General features: G+C 55.9%; 4 protein-coding genes across 4 annotated transcripts; 3 read left to right on the top strand and 1 right to left on the bottom strand.

Annotated features, from left to right (window-relative positions):
* Positions 1-744: 744 nt before the first annotated feature.
* B0I36DRAFT_380346 (general substrate transporter) lies at positions 745-2,640 on the top strand (the record flags this gene model as incomplete). The annotated part of the gene is made up of 5 exons (XM_046160809.1): positions 745-910; positions 995-1,349; positions 1,409-1,792; positions 1,851-2,175; positions 2,250-2,640. The coding sequence occupies 5 exons, from the start codon at positions 745-747 to the stop codon at positions 2,565-2,567; spliced, it is 1,548 nt and encodes a 515-aa protein (XP_046016160.1). The 3' UTR covers positions 2,568-2,640.
* Positions 2,641-3,377: 737 nt separating this feature from the next.
* Positions 3,378-4,303, top strand: B0I36DRAFT_358789 (uncharacterized protein; the record flags this gene model as incomplete). Its single annotated transcript, XM_046158016.1, has 2 exons — positions 3,378-3,451; positions 3,511-4,303. The coding sequence occupies 2 exons, from the start codon at positions 3,378-3,380 to the stop codon at positions 4,301-4,303; spliced, it is 867 nt and encodes a 288-aa protein (XP_046016159.1).
* Positions 4,304-9,661: 5,358 nt separating this feature from the next.
* On the bottom strand, positions 9,662-11,923 carry B0I36DRAFT_61339 (FAD binding domain-containing protein). The gene is made up of 5 exons (XM_046163097.1): positions 11,651-11,923; positions 11,289-11,553; positions 10,857-11,192; positions 10,481-10,793; positions 9,662-10,384 (listed from the first exon to the last, which is right to left on the bottom strand). Exons 1-5 carry the CDS (start codon positions 11,744-11,746, stop codon positions 9,880-9,882), a joined length of 1,515 nt encoding a protein of 504 aa, XP_046016158.1. The 5' UTR covers positions 11,747-11,923; the 3' UTR covers positions 9,662-9,879.
* Positions 11,924-13,470: 1,547 nt separating this feature from the next.
* Positions 13,471-15,792, top strand: B0I36DRAFT_402508 (uncharacterized protein; the record flags this gene model as incomplete). Its single annotated transcript, XM_046161730.1, has 7 exons — positions 13,471-14,146; positions 14,385-14,512; positions 14,579-14,961; positions 15,025-15,120; positions 15,219-15,424; positions 15,488-15,569; positions 15,726-15,792. The coding sequence occupies exons 1-7, from the start codon at positions 13,948-13,950 to the stop codon at positions 15,790-15,792; spliced, it is 1,161 nt and encodes a 386-aa protein (XP_046016157.1). The 5' UTR covers positions 13,471-13,947.
* Positions 15,793-15,822: the final 30 nt, after the last annotated feature.

Here is a 15,822-nt window from a genome sequence, read left to right as displayed (position 1 = left end):
CGCCAACCGTGCTGCCAGTGAACAGTGGCCCCGGAAGAAACTCCCGAGTCATTTGTGAGAGCCATACGTGGGCACTTGATCCTTAGCAAGCCAACAATCCAGGGGCAAGCACGCCACCTCCATTTGCTGAATTCCCATGCCCAAACGAGACCGACTACTCCAAGCCAAGGCCCGAGCACAAGTCCTGGTGACCCGAAGATTCGCCGGCGCGGCGGGGCAAAACCCCAGATTCTCTCCGCTCCAACACCCTAGGTCCAGCTGCATGTGACGTTGGTCCCGATCGTCTCTCCTCGGGTGTTTGAGCGGGCGCGACTAAGTGCAGATTCGTGGGCAACTGTGACCCTCTAGCGGTCCGTGTTCGCAGCAAGGTGCCCACTGACTGGCCAGCGAGACCCGAGACGAGGCCAAAGAGCACGGCCCCAGCGTGGAGATAGATGGTCTGTGGAGAACACCCCTGTCCAGTCAGTGCCTCCGCACTTCACCACGTTGTGCCAGTCGATGCCCAGGCCGACGAAGCAAGGACGACGTGACATGCGCCGCTATTGAGAAGCTTGGCTCCTGTCATGGCTGTAGTAGTCTCATTCTCTGTTTGTGGCAGCGTGCCGTTTATGGTCAGCATATATATGTGACCCGTCCCCTCGTGCTCTACGAATCTGGTCCCGCCTGCCTCTAGCACGTAGAGCTCACCGAACCATTTTCTGTCGTATTCTTCCCCTAGTCCCGGGATAATCCACGCCACCCATCATGGGCAAACTCACGAACAAGGAGGGCAACACCAAGATTGTTGGTGCTGCGCTCGCTGAGGTATTGCCCGACACGGACAAATGGTGGTGGCAGCAGCCTCACCTCCTCAGCCTCAACCTTCGCCTCAGCGTACTGCTTTTATCCAGTTCCGTGACTGGCTACGATGGTGAGTGGGCTTTGGACTCTGTCTTACTATCGAAGACATGCATCCCAAGTGGCAGACTGCTCACACTTGTGTCCTTATCCACAGGCTCTCTCATGAACGGACTCCAGACTCTCCCTCAATGGGCCAGCGATTTTGGCAACCCGGCCGGCATCAGTCTCGGCCTCGTCAACGCCGCCATGGTCATCGGCTCGATTGCCGCCATGTTTGCCGTTTCGCAGCTCGCAGACATCTTCGGTCGTCGGCTGCCCATTGCCATTGGCGCTCTGGGCACCGTCGTTGCCACTATAATCCAGATCTTCTCGGTCAACTACGGCATGTTTGTCGCGTCTAGAGGCCTGCTCGGTCTCTTCTCTGGACTCATGATCACGCCCAGCGCGTTGCTGATTGCTGAGTTGTCATACCCCACCCACCGTGGCAAGCTCACATCGGCGTTCTTTACGTGAGAAATCCAGTCCCTGCTTACATCTTCCCGAGGCTCACACATCTACCCGGGTACAGACTATATTACTCTGGTGCTATTTTGGCCGCCTGGGTGACCTTCGGCACGCAGAATCTTCCTGGCTCGCTGGCGTGGAAAATTCCAACCATTTTCCAGGGCCTCCTTCCCCTAACCCAAGTCATCCTCCTCTGGTTCGTCCCCGAGTCGCCCCGATGGCTCGTCGCTAAGGACAGAGTGGCCAATGCCAGAGATGTGCTTGCCCGTTACCATGATCCACGCCCTGATAGCCAATTGGTTGCACGCGAGATGTCAGAAATTGTGGAGTCGATCCAGATGGAACAGGAGGCGAAAAACACCAACTGGCTGTCCTTGGTAGCGACCCCAGGCAACAGGAAACGTCTCGCAATCACCCTCCTCGTCGGGACAGGGGCTCAGCTCAATGGGTGAGTTCTCTTCTTTCGTGACCACGTGTGGAGATATCGCCACTAACAGCCTTTGCAGTGTTGCAGTAACGAGTTACTATCTCACCAAGGTCCTGTCATCAGTCGGCATTACCTCGCCCTTTGACCAGAACCTGATCAACGGCATGCTACAAATCTTCAACTTTGGCGCGGCCCTTGGTGGCGCTTTCTTGGTTGACAAACTTGGCCGTCGAACAATCTGGCTCTGGTCGACGAGCGGCATGCTACTCTCGTACATTGCGTGGACAGCATGCTCAGCAGTAAACAACGAGTCTGGCAACTCGGGCGCTGGTATCGCGGTGGTCATATTCATCTTTGTGGTGTACTTCCACTACGATATTGCGTGGACACCTCTCTTGGTGGCGGTAAGGGCGCCTCGCTTTCCTCCTGACTTTGCAGTCACAACAGTTACCTGGATACTAACTTGGTGCGTGGATAGTACCCTGCCGAGATCTGGACCTACTCCCTCCGCGCCAAGGGCATGGCTGTTGAGTTCTTCTTCAACTCGTGCGCCCTGCTCATTGCACAGTTTGTGAACCCCGTCGGGATGGAGGCCCTGGGGTGGAAGTACTATTTTGTCTTTGTGGCCATCCTGTGCATCCTCCTCACTCTCATCTGGTTCCTGTTCGTCGAGACCAAGGGTTATTCATTGGAGGAGATCGCTGTCATCTTCGACGGCGAGAGGGCAGAGACAAGCCTGGCTGCAGATAAGAGGCTCGAGGGTGTGACGGCGGAGCACAAGGAGGACGTTGCGTAGAAAAGAGGAGCGCATCGGCTGAGACAGACTTGTGGTGTTTTCTTGTGCATGCGTTCAATCGCTACAACAAACTAGGAATCTAGATCATTTGGTCGTTGACAAGGCAGCGCTTGCAAGGCACAAGTTGTGTAGTGTGGGATATTGGTACACTTCGTCTCTTTACAGGGCAGTGAATCTCGCAAATGGTGACGGATTCCTGCTTGACAGTCTCCCTGCGTGCTTCTTCGGTGCACACGAGCTGTACATCAATCCAGTGCTTTTATGGCATGCAACGAATCCTTGTAAACACCAGTGCGAACGACGACCAGCCTCGGTTGTCACGACGTTCCCAAGGATCCCCTGTCTATATGAGCAGTCTATTTTCAATTGCTGTATGATGTTCTGCCATGGCTTGAAATGTTGGTTGGTGTCCATCATAACCGCCCACCCAATGGAGTGTCAGAGCCAGCCTCCATTCCGCGTGCAATGCACATGTGGGAGGCCGGCCACTTGAACTCGTCTTGTCTCACCTGATTTCACAGCCTTACGTGACCAATAATCAACCTCCATGGATGTTGGCTGCAATATGCATGGGAGCCCAACAATGTGCCGCCGAAGAGCGAGTGCGTTAGTGTCGCCTACATAGAGGTTTACTCCCTCCCCAGAGTGCATCAACCTCCTCCCTTCCTTTCCTGCTCAGTTCTCCACTTCTGACCAACTCAGTCGTATCTCGGTCAAGTTGTTATTCACTTCGATTTGTGACATCCCATCATCCATAATCACGGTCCTCGGTGTTACGTATCACCGACTTGGAACATGATCCAGGTCGCCATGGATTGTCCATCCGGCACTGGTTCCAAGCATCTGTCTCCTGCGTTGAGCGCAAGCTCTCCTAACAAAATGTCGTGAGTACACTCGAAGCTGGATCACTAATGCCCAGGCACGAACTGAACAACGGCTGCAGACCATACTCGGACATCGTCGCCCTTCACTTCGCAGATCAAGTGCTCCATGTCCACAGATTCGTGGTCGAGACCGTGCCGAAGCTCCATGCCGTGGTCGCAGCACGAAATGAATTCGACATGTCTGAAGTATCCACTGTGGCAGGTCATGCCCTTGTCAGCTTCATGTACAAAGGCAGCTATGATCCTCTTGCGCTGGCTGTCCACGACCAGAACAGCGCAGAGCGCAGTACCGACTTGCTGCGCTCCAGCTTCGACGTCTACAAGCTAGCGCGCAAGTACAACATGACCGACCTGGCAGTCCTGGCACAAGAGGACATAGAGAGTCGCACCGACGATCTCGACCCTGCCGAAGCTTTAGCCGCCGTGAAGAAGGCCTGCCCGCTCCCAGACGCCAACGATGCATGGCTTTGCAGCTACACGAAGACTTTGCTCGATGCGACATATGCCAGCGTTGAGGCCTTCTTAGCATCGGAGATCATGGCTGCTGAGAATGCCGAGATGACCATCTCAATCACAGAGATGCTTCTGCGTACCGTGATCCGCTCGGCCAAGGATCGTGAGGCACATGAGCGTCAACACATAGAGGAACTACGAGCTGAGGAACAGGACCTTCGAGAGAAGCTGGCCAGAAGGGGCAAATTAGGCAAGTCGGACCGCAGGAGGCTCGATGAAATTGAAGAAGAACTGGCAGCTCTAACCCTTCACCATGAGCCACAATCAGATCCGGAAGAAGCACCCGAACCTGAGGCAGACGCTGAGGCAGTAGCTGAAGCGATTCCCGACGACTACTAGTTTTCAATTCTTTCGCATTTCTCTCCTCCTGTATCTCTCGTCTCTGAAGTGGTACCCAGTGGTGGGCGCTAAGAGAGGCTGAGGTCTGTGCTTGACAGGACGTATATGGGAACCCAACCATCGTTCCCCCAACGAAGCGGCTGAGCTTTCATACTTCGTGAGAGGGCAGCGTCTTAGTTCTATGTATACCACTCGAGTCATTATTTCGATGTTGAGTTATCCAATTTGGGTTCACCTCATAATTTCCACATTTCAGGTGGCAATTACTACACGGGCATGAAGAATTGCTACCCGGGCATGACTCTTACACGGGCATGACCTTTTGCAGCCTCTGATTGGTCCATCCCTTTTTGTTAGTGCATCTAGATTCTGCCAACGCTTCCCTTGTACCTCGGGATTAGCTCTCCACCACGACGATCGACGAGACATATGGAAGCTATTCACTAGCTAGCTACTACACCAATTACCTCTTGTCGCATGTCAAGCCTACTGATAATGATTGTTCGTGAAAGATACCATATTTGTCAAGGTCCCAGGGCTCCAGGCGTGGTGTGTTAGGCCCCCTGCTGAGACCAACACTCAAACACACGCTGTATCAGGAATATCCAATAGCCTCATCTTCCAAGGCATCTGCATCACAAAGCAGGTCATTCCTTTGTGCTGAAATTGGTCCCCTCTTTCCTTCTTTCATAGTCAAATCAACTGCCCCTTTAACCATGCTCTCATCCGTGCGTGCGACACTCTTCCTGTCGCGATCAAGGCCGTCATTATGTCCCAGCCCGGCTCTCGATCTAGCTCAGCAAGCAACCAACGACTTCGAAGCTATCAATTACGTCCTCGAAAACGACAGCGGCAGAACCAATCTGAGAGTTCAAGACCACCTTCGTCTAATAGCACAGGGACGAGCATTGGCCCACACTATGGCGTGGGAGACGACGAGGCACTCTGTAATGCTTTCGCCTCGTACCCAGAGACCTTCACGACCGCTCCACGCCCCCATGGATCGCGTGGGCTGAACGAGCCACCATGGGAGCTGCGATTCGATCATGAGATTCACCTATCGAATGATTTCCCAACCCGAGGAAGACGGTCGCAACGAGTAAGAATGCCTATACCAGGCCCGGAAATCGACCAGCCACCTGCCTGCTCTCCACAACAATCAGCACAAGAACAATTCTCTCCAACAAGACCCCAGTTTCAGTCCGCCCTTAGGCTAGTGCGCGAGGTGATTGGGACAGATCGAAGACTTACCATCGAGCTCGTCCGGTCATACGAACGAGTCCGCCAATGGCGCGAGATATGGGGCTACTCGCCGCTCAGTTCAACTCCATTCGAATCATCTCCGCCATACTCGCCTCCCCGAGAAAGGCACTCTCCGCCTATCGCCTCGCCGCCCTCGCCCGACCACCCCTTGTCGCCTGTCCCTGACCCGATCCCGAACCCACCTATCCCAGACGACCCAGCGCCGTCAGCCGAAGTCCTGTTCGAGTGGGTGAATACTTTCGCGAAGGCTAATGGCTTCGGTATTGTTCGACGAAATGCCTACTCATATAAGGGTCGGAAGATCCGGTACTCTTTCCAATGCGATCGATTCGGAGAACCACGCCCCTCAGAGAGTACCGGTATTCGGCAACGGAAGTCTCGAAAGTGTGGTTGTAAATGGATGGTCATTGCCGAAGCACTGGAGGAGGGTAGATGGCTTCTACGACACCACGATAATTCCGAGCATAGCCAGCATAACCACCGGGCCAGTATCAAACCATCCGCCCATCCCTCCCACAGACGACTCACTACACCTATCAGGGCAACAGTCGAATCGACAAGCCGTCGGGTCGGAATTCGGGCCCGTGACGTACGCGCGATCGTCCTGGAGCAGCATCCCGAGTCATCTTTTACACGAAAGGATATCTATAACGCCAGGTCTCGTATCAGTCGAGACAAGTTGAGCGGCCACACTCCTACTGCAGCACTGATCAAGCTGTTCGACGAGATGGAGATTCCCTATCTTGTTAAGTGGGCGGATGATGAGCCAAACCGCCTCGTCGGTCTTGTCTGGACCTTTCCGTACTGCCTCCAGATGTGGAAGCGGTTTCCTGAGGTCATCAGCTTCGACAACACATACAACACCAACCGCTTCAAGCTTCCATTATTCCAAGCAACAGGACAGACCTGCCTTGGTTCTGTCTACAATGCGGCGTTCGGTCTGATCGACAACGAGAGACGGGAGGGGTTCCAGTTCCTCTCTGAGAGCATTCGACAGATCTCAGAGCAGCACTCTATTCGCCAACCGGACGTTATCATTACTGACTTCGACGGTCAGATGAAGGCCGCCCTGAATGATCAGTTCCCTGATGCACAGCAGCAGCTGTGCATCCACCACATCAATTCTAACGTCTTGCTCAAGTCAAAGCAGAAGTGGGTCAAGGGCCAATGTAGCAGTAGTAGTCCCGACAGCAGCAACGGGGAGGACTACGCTCCACAGGCACAGGCTGAGCTCGGCCCGAAAGACGGACAGTTGGTCAACGCGCAGACAGCTGAAGTCGTCCCTCATAGCCATCGAGGGGTTCTCATGATGTGGAAGGTCGTCTTGTTTGCGGAGACAGAGGAGGCTCACGAGAAGGCGTGGGGAAGCCTCTGTAGGGAATTTGACGATCAGCGGGCCATCCTGCGGTATCTTCATGGAACCTACATGCCTGTCAGGGCGCAGTGGGCACGATGTTTCATTCGCAACTATCGCAACTTCGGCATACGCGTCACATCTGGGACAGAAGCAAGCAACAACAACATCAAGAGCTATCTCCTGAATGGTATGAGCAATCTCTATCGGCTTATCGAGGCTATGCAGGACATGATGAAGGACCAGGAGCGAGATTTCAACGACGCCTGCGCAGCGGACGAGGTACTTACCGCGCGAGAGTACATAGGGTCCAGCTCGGAGTATCTAGGCGAACCCCGGACAGCACTCTCTTCGAAGGGTCTCGGGCTTATCAACAAACAATATCGGCTAGCAAGGAAAGCAATGCCGACGGGGAAGAATCCGTTCCCTGACCCCATTGGCGATTGCAGTGAGGACTGCTCGGTTTCGACCGAGCTTGGAATCCCCTGCTGCCACACAATCTACTCAAAGCTGGTGAGTGGCACGCCTCTCACCAAATGGGAGGTCCATCCTCGGTGGCGCCTACGAGAGCCATCCTCTCGAGATCCATACCGACGAATCCTCGACCCTAAGATCGCCACTGCTCTCCGTGGCAGACCTAAGAACACCACACAGGCTGTTCCAGCGCGGCTAGCCATTGAGGCAAGCAGCCAGCCGAGTGGCCAACGAGCCAGCAATCCAGCAAGCCAAGCGACAGGGCGCAGACGAGGTCGACCACCAGGAAGTCACAACAAGTCAACGCTAGCTAGGCTTGCTCTGGAAGCGAGCCAACAGGCCAGCAGCCAGGCTAGTAGCCAGGCCAGTGCCTCATCCCAGCGCCAGACGCGCAGCCGGTCAGCTGTTCTTGGAGCTGGAAGAACTACAGGAGTACGTGCCAACGGACGGAAGACGCAATCTAGCATTCGCAGGCGAAGGAGTCAGTGGGAGCTGCTTTACAGCGACGAGGAGGTTCTTCCATCTATAGTAGTTAGAGGATAGAGATATAGATAGCTGCCCTCTAGGGCGTGCTGGAATTGGCCGTGTTCTGTATTGAAAACCAGACCTTGTTTTGATATACGCCTAAGACCTGTTCTAGAGGCCTGGTTGACCTGGTTGGTTCTGACTATACCGAAAGCACGGCCTTGTTAAGAGAGCTTGCTTCACCGCCTTTGCACTGATGTACCTGTGGGTCGAAGGAAAAAAATGAGCGAATCAGAGGCGATAGAAGTCATGCCCGTGTAAGAGTCATGCCCGGGTAGCAATTCTTCATGCCCGTGTAGTAATTGCCTTTCAGGTCATGATTTTGACATTTACCGTGACAATGAACGTATACCCTCTGCGCTCTTCGATTTCGTACATAGATTGAGGAAGTCTTGTCCTGTGGAAGGGCACTGCAAAGGCTTGTAAGCGTCACGCGGTCACGGGTTCCATGGAGGAGGTAATCAAGACATGCTGATCAAGAGAGGTGTGCCTCTGCGACAGGTTTTATCTAAGGCAACAATTTAATTGAAGAGAGGTTATGAGCCATCCCGATACATGACGGTTAGTGGAAAGTTGGCACTTGTGATTCATATTGAAGCCCACAAAATCGTCACCTTGTTGCAGGTTGTTGCCTTCATCTACTAGAACTTCGAGCGTGACGACTCCTACCAAGTCCTACCTGCAATCTGCGCTGCCGTCTGCTGCAAGGCCACTGGTCGGTATCCCGACAAACGCTTCACAGTCACCATTCCCGCCAAGCCAACCAAGGGCGGGGATAAAGACAAAGACAATGGCAACAAGAAAGGAGGCAAGCGAAACCAACTGGTCAAGGCCACAGTACCTCTCGAGGTGTATGTGACGTGTTACCCTCCAGGCGAGCTCTACACCAAACCCAAGATCCACGAACTCGCCCTCCGCTTCCTCAAGAACGTCGTCGGCACACAATTCGATATAACCAAGAGCGGCAATATAGAGTCCATTTCTTTGACTCAAGAGGAGGGCCCTGAGGCCACAAAGATTATGTTTGGTGAGATGCTTGGTACGCTCCCTACTCGCATCTCCAAGATCCTGGCCTGGGTGCTCCTCCGCCCCAACAGGAGCACCCATGAGGCAATCAAACGCAACGTAACGACCGATCACACCGAGATCATGGGGCTCGCGCCGTTTGCCGCAGGACTCAAGGCCATAAAGGACGATGTGAACACCATGCGACTCGTGTACACCCATGTGCACATGCAAGCACAGCAGCTGCATATCCTCCAGAAGCTGGACAGTGGCGAGCTGCGCGCAACGACCCTAGAGGAGATTCGGAGGCATGCCAGTCTCACTCCCTTCCAAGTTGTCACCAGGACACACGTCGAGGAACACACCAAGCTCCTCACTGCGAAGGTGGACCAGCCATCGGGGCATGTTTGCGAGAACAGCAAGTTCAACAAGACTGCGGTGGGAGTCTGGGCCCTGAAGCTATCATCCTCAACTACGGCAAGGGAGCAACGCAAGTCCATTAAAATTTCCCTTCTGTGAGGATTTGGCGTCTAACAACCTCTGGCATGCTAAGATCCTCAATGCACCGCCAAGATCGATGGTCTCTGTTGATTTCGGTATTCAGACACTCAAGCCCGATCCAGGGATCAAGGTTGTTCAACACTATTGCCTGCTCCCCCTGATTACCAGGAGGAACCCAACTCACATTGTTCTGTAACTCAACGCGTCATCAAGAAGGGACACATTGTCGACTCGTTCGCTGTCCTAAAGCCCGAGTTCTGCGCTCGTTCAGCCGGTGTACAGTGTATACGAGCCGCAATCACCAAAATGCCGACCAGGTTAACGCGTGCAGGGTGACACGTTAACCATGATAATGTTGCTCTTTTGCGTCTATGTCTATGTCTAGCGCTATCTTTCATCATGAATATCTTGGCTCGTTGAGGCGTGAGTCGAGGGGAGCGGTTCCGGGCTCAGCTCAAGCAGGAATCTTGAAGCCCGAGTGTCTCAACTTCTGGAACACGCCCTTGGGGTCATACTTGGCAGCCGCAGCCTTGATCAGGCCGACATCCTGTGCGCCATACGACGCGATCGGGTTCTGCGTCTTGTACGCGTAGTTCAGGAATTTCCAGTCGATGAACTGGCCGAGGCTCTTGGAGAACTCGTCAATCTTGTCGATAAAGTCGAGGGCGTGGGCAATGATGGTGGGCTCGTCCTCGGGCGTGACGACCTGCGCGGTGAACAGGAACATGGTGGTGGCCTTGCCGTCGGGGACGACGGCGTCCAGGCCCATGACGTTGCCGCCGGACTCCTTGCCCTTGGCGACGGCTGAGGGGGACACGGGCTGGAACTGGCACAGGGTCTGGAGTTGAGCGTCGGGCGAGATGAGGGTCTGCAGGGTCTCGATCATGGCCGTGTGCTGCTCGGCGACGAACTTCATGATGCGGACGTCCGTCTTGAACTGGGTGACGAACCAGTCGGCACTATGGTTGTTGTTAGTGTGCGACACACAGGTACAGTCGGTTTAGATTTGACTATGAGGGTACCGGTGAAGGGAAAAAAAAAAGAGGGAAACTTACTGGATGCCGATGGGCTGCCCGCCGCTGAGCTCGTTGGCGAGGTCGGCGATGGTGCGGACCGTTGCCGTGGTGCCGGTGGCCGGGACGGTGCGGAACTCGGCAAAAGCGGCGGCCGTGTCAAGGGCGTCATGGTTGGTTAGAAGCGACTGCACGATGAACTGGCCGCCGACAAAGATGGTATAAACGATGCTCTGGCTGGCCGGGTCGGCGTCGACATTGTCGGCAAAATTGGCAAATGCCTGCCACACGGCGTCAATGGAGCCGAGCTCGTACGTCGTCAGGCCGCCCCAGATGGCGATGGAAGGAATTGTGCCTGGGGACGGTTGTCAGTTCTGGAACGACCGATCAGAGATGTAGAGAGGGCAGTCCAACTCACGGATGTCGAACCGGGTGACGAGACCCAGGTTGCCAGAGCTGCCCTTGAGGGCGTGCCAGAGGTCGGCATTCTCATCGGCACTGGCATTGACGACCTGCCCGTCGGCAAGGACCGCCTCGTAGTTGACGACATTGTCGGCGGCGAAGCCCAGCGAGTTGAAGTAGTACGAGTAACCCCCACCCAGAGTGAAGCCTGCAACACCCACAATACCAGCACGGCCGCCGGGCACACTGACACCAAACGGCTCGAGCGTGTCGTAGGCGCCTTGCCAGCGGGACCCGGGCCGGATCGAGGCCACCTGCCTGTCGGCATCAAAGGTGGTGCTATTGAAGAAGCCTAGCGGTGTGGAGCCACAAAAGTGTCAGTCCAGTCGTCCAGCACGGACTTTGAAGAAAAACATAAAATGCGAGTCAGATCTCGTGGGCCACTGACCGAGATCGATCGTCACGCCATCCTGGACGCTGCTGGCCCCAGCCCACTGCGAGTGGCCGCCGCTGCGAATGCCAAAGGGGCACTGGTTGGTGCTGAGGACAGAAGCCACAGCCGAGACCTCGTCGGTGGCCGTGGGCAACACCATACACCATGGCGCAAGTGCCGCACTCGACGACCAGTAGGAGTCGAGCCGAGTGCTGTAGAGTGCCGTGTCTGGGTACGCGACCTTGCCGGCGAGGCTGGGGTGCTTGGAGAGGGCGTTGCACTATTGGATCCGAACGTTGCGTTAGTCGCGCGGCATTTGCGGCAGGCAGCAGGTAAGCGAGCCGCCATGTGTGCCTGAAGGATCCCGTGCAACTCACGCATGCGTTGCTTTGGTGGACGGCAGCACCGGCAGCACCGGCCGCGTGGGTCGTAATGGCAGCCAAGGCTGCTGCGACTCCCGAGTAGCGCTTCATTGTCCTGCTGCGATGCTACCTGACCGACGCTACTGAGCAGTGTGCCGTGTCTGTCTGTCCAACGTGGGCCGTGATCGTCGTTTGGTGGGGGTTTCAGCTATGCGGTGGCACAGAAGGAGACGACACTTCCAGAATACGGGGAAAAAGCAAATGCAGGAGGAGATTGAGCCTGGGCCGCGCTCGGGACTTGGACCTCTGAAACAAGTGAGAATTGAGCAGTCAACGGCCCAGCCATTAATAAGTCAGCCGGCTAAGACGCGGGACGGCCCAAAGGCGCCGGGAAGGCAGTGGATACTCTCGGGCAGGGACCCTGCCGGCCACGGTGATCATGGCTGCTTTGAGCGTCATGGGCCTCTGGCTACCAGGATCCCAAGCAGGACTCACAGCCATTAACAAGTCATGCGCGTGTGGGCGTTGTGTGTTGCTGTTGGAGATGCTTTACCCCTGGGTTCTGCAGCAATCCAATTGCTGCGACCAGGATGGGCGGTGGTTTATTATGCATTCCAGGCAACATCCTGGCTCGTAAAGAATTAGTTGCTTGCCTATTGAGGCCAGGATTGGCTTGCAGATCAGAAAGTCGCCGTTCTGGCTCGCCTTGGTGCGTTGGAGCTGCGACAACAATGCAAAACCCCACCAACAGTGATCAACACGATCTAGCCTGCTCGAGGCAGCTGTTCGTCACGGCGCTGTATGCACTAGGATGAGGAACTTACCGAGGAGCCGGATCACCAGTAGATGGTGGCTCAGCTGTGCTGCTCTAGAGCGCTTTTGGCAAGGCGACGCTTTGCATTGTCTGTTTTCGTCCCCCAAGACTATGCCAATTTTAGCCAGCCACACGTCGGCAACTGATGGCACCGTGTATTCCCCCAAAGATAGTTGTATGATCATTGTAAAAGCAAGGGCGTTGGGTTGTCGACTTGTTGAGGGCCCGCCTGGTTGTTGACCCAAGAGCCTGGCTTTCCAAATGCACGACATCATTTCGACTATTCTCTGCGTGAGCGTGAACGCCGAGGCTGGAGACGACCAGGACAAGGGCGAGGACATTCCTGGTCAGCGGGGGCCTGCAGCTTTTGACAGAGTTTGTCCTGAGGCAAGGAACCTCGCGGACCAAGCTCCGACACCGTATGCTCACGGACGCAGGGGCCAGGGGCGATCCGCGAGTGGCTGGCTCCCCCCAGTCCGGAACCCCAAGGTTTGCTGGGTTGCCGGACATGAGCGTCCCGGTCGCCAGGAAATGTGAGTCGCCCGCCATTCTGTCGTATGGTGTATGGTCTGTGAGACCCAGGCGAGCCAGGCTGCGGCCCATCACGCCATGCGCTGGTAAGCTATGTGGGACTTTTGTGTCCCATCTTCAAATGTCTCTGCGTGTTGATGCTACAAGCGACAGGGGCCGTTGTCCTCTGACAGTGATTGTTCTGTTTCCAGCGGCACAAGCGAGTCTACCTGCCTGCAGGAACACCACCGCTTTTCAGAACCGCGCGTGGCCATGCCAGGATCTCAGTCACGGGGCCACAACAGCCGACGGCACGCAAGACAAGCCTCCACCACGGCAGCCACCTCCGCCTCTCGGACCCTGGGGCCTTGGAAGTTTTGTCGCGTGCCTGCAACGACTGCCCGGAACAATCTCCCCGTCCGAGAATAGTAGATTGCCCTCGCTTGCGACATAACTTCTTCATTTACTTGCCGTGCTGCCTCTCCTCATAAATGCCCAGAGCAGGGACTACCAGGTTCATCCTTGCTGGATCATACGGAAGTGCCGATCGGCGGGCGACCGAGCGCCCTTTGCACATTTGGTAAGGAGGGCCCGTGTTGGCAAGGAGATGTCAGCCCCGTTGCCCTCCCCCGCAGATCTTGCTTTTTTGCCTTTTCCTTCTTGGTCTTGGCTGGACGTTTGGGCGGCGCCCGCATGCGCTGTTTGATCTCGCCCTAGATAGTTCGAGCAGATCCGCGACCTTCTAGGCGGCGTCTAGTCGGTGGATCTCTCAACCTCAACTACGAAACTCTCTGCTTGAACATCAGGCCACACACCTCTGGTTGGGCACGCACGAATCTTGCGTCGGCGGCCTTGGAAGATCGCCATATCTGCCATCATCATTGTGCGTTGGCATCTCCAACACAGACCAGTCTGCGACGACACCGACAGGAAGGGGGAGAGGGCTCAAGGCGCCCAACCTCGCCTCGCCTCACCTCAGCTTGCCACGATGCCTTACCTCTACAACGGCGTCGAGCTGGTGCTCCCGCCGCCCGAGGGATACGTGATCGATCTCGAGAACCCGCAGCGCAGCAAAGTCGTTGAGCACTACGTCGTCTGCGCCGTTGGTGCGACACTCGCGGCGCTCGCCATCTCCCAACGCTTCTACACCAAGATCTTCCTGCTCAAGGGTCTGCACCTCGACGATGGTGAGTATCCGTGCCTGTGCCCGTGCTTTTGAGTTTTTGTGGCCAACCCTTTCTCAAAAGGATCCGATTACTGACCTGATGCGCTTTTAGCTTTCATGCTTCTGGCTTGGGTGAGATTGGCATTGGAGACGTTCGGAAAGACGCCAGAGCTAACACGCCGAGACAGGCCACATCGGTAGCCACACAAGCCCTTACACTATGTGAGTATCTCGGCCCGATGCATTGACTCGAGCCGCAGCGCAAATCGCGACTTGTCGGGACCATTCTTCTAATGCGCGTCTGCACGTGGTAGGGCTCATTATCGCCGGGGTTGACAACATCCACGGCTGGGAACTGACGATGGACCAATATGCAACGTTCCAGCTGGTAAGGTTTGCCGCAGCTTTGCCGTGACAGGTTGCGGCACAGACACTGACCTTGATTCTTTGGCAGGGTCTCTACTCGAGCGCGCCTGTCTACATGCTGTGCAGCGGCTTCACCAAGCTATCGCTACTCACTTTTTATCTCCAGCTCAGCCCGCAGACCTGGTGGCGCAACGTCGTGTGGGCGTCCATCGCTCTCGTCTCCATCTACACTATTGTCTGCACGCTCATCATGGTATTTCCCTGCCGGCCATTACAGAAGGCGTGGGACGTCTTCTTCCCGGCCGACGAAGGCGAGTGCATCGCCCTGCCACCGCTGTACATCATCACCGCGGTCTCCAACATTGTCACAGACCTGATCTGTTTTCTCCTGCCGCTCAAGATGGTGGTGGGGCTAAACATGAAGCGGCAGCTCAAGATTGGAGCGCTGATTGTGTTTTTGATCGCGTCAATGTGAGTCTCACTGGAAGATAGGACGCTCTGATTAGCCACTGTGTCCATGGCTGACGAGCATAGGACAATAATCACATCTGTTGTGCGCCTCTTCTACCTCTTCCCCATGCTAACCAGCAACGACGTCACATGGGATACCGCAGCGCCCAGCGTCTGGGTGTAAGTAACCACCGACCCCTCTTCGGGGCCCTCTTCTTGTCCCCTCTTTCCAAACCATGGAGCATACCGACTAACGCTGTTTCTTGAACTCCCAATAGCTTCGTCGAAGCCAACCTCTTCATCATCTGCGGCTCCATGCCCACCCTGAGCAAGTTCTTTGCGCACTTTGGCTTCGGCCTCCTCGGGTCTGCCTCGTCTGGGGGCGACCCAGCCTCGGGCCAGCCACAACTCCACTACAACGGCAGCAGCGGGGCCAACTCGAAATCCAGCGGATACCGCATGTTCCACAAGAGCAAGAGCAACGGTGGCGGGTCGCGGCGGCAGCAGAGCCGCACGTTCCCGCTCGACGGCGCCGCCGGGGACGGAGAATACCACCGGTTCACCGACGACGAGGACGGCTCGCCCCCGGGGACGCAGCTCGCGACGCTGACGAGCAAGAAAGGTGGTCAGTCTGGGCATGGCCGCGGAAGCAACGACTCGGCGCGCCCCAGGCAGGTAGCCGGGCTGCGCTCGCTCAACGGCACCAAGAACCAGAGCAAGGACGACCTCGAGCACGTCCTGGGCGTGGTGGGCGGGACGCACGATATCGCGGTGGGAACGGGCAGTCTGGCGGATGACCGGAGCGACAAGGCCATCATCCAGAGCAAGAGCTTCACGATACAGTATGACTGAGAGGATGAACGCGGATGGAGGGTGCAAGCG

The sequence above is a fragment of the Microdochium trichocladiopsis genome (genome assembly GCF_020744255.1).
Source record: "Microdochium trichocladiopsis strain MPI-CAGE-CH-0230 chromosome Unknown B0I36scaffold_2, whole genome shotgun sequence".
Classification (NCBI taxonomy): Eukaryota; Fungi; Ascomycota; class Sordariomycetes; order Xylariales; family Microdochiaceae; genus Microdochium; species Microdochium trichocladiopsis.
The sequence above is the reverse complement of the archived record's forward strand: the minus strand, read 5'-3'. Positions and strand labels throughout refer to the sequence as shown.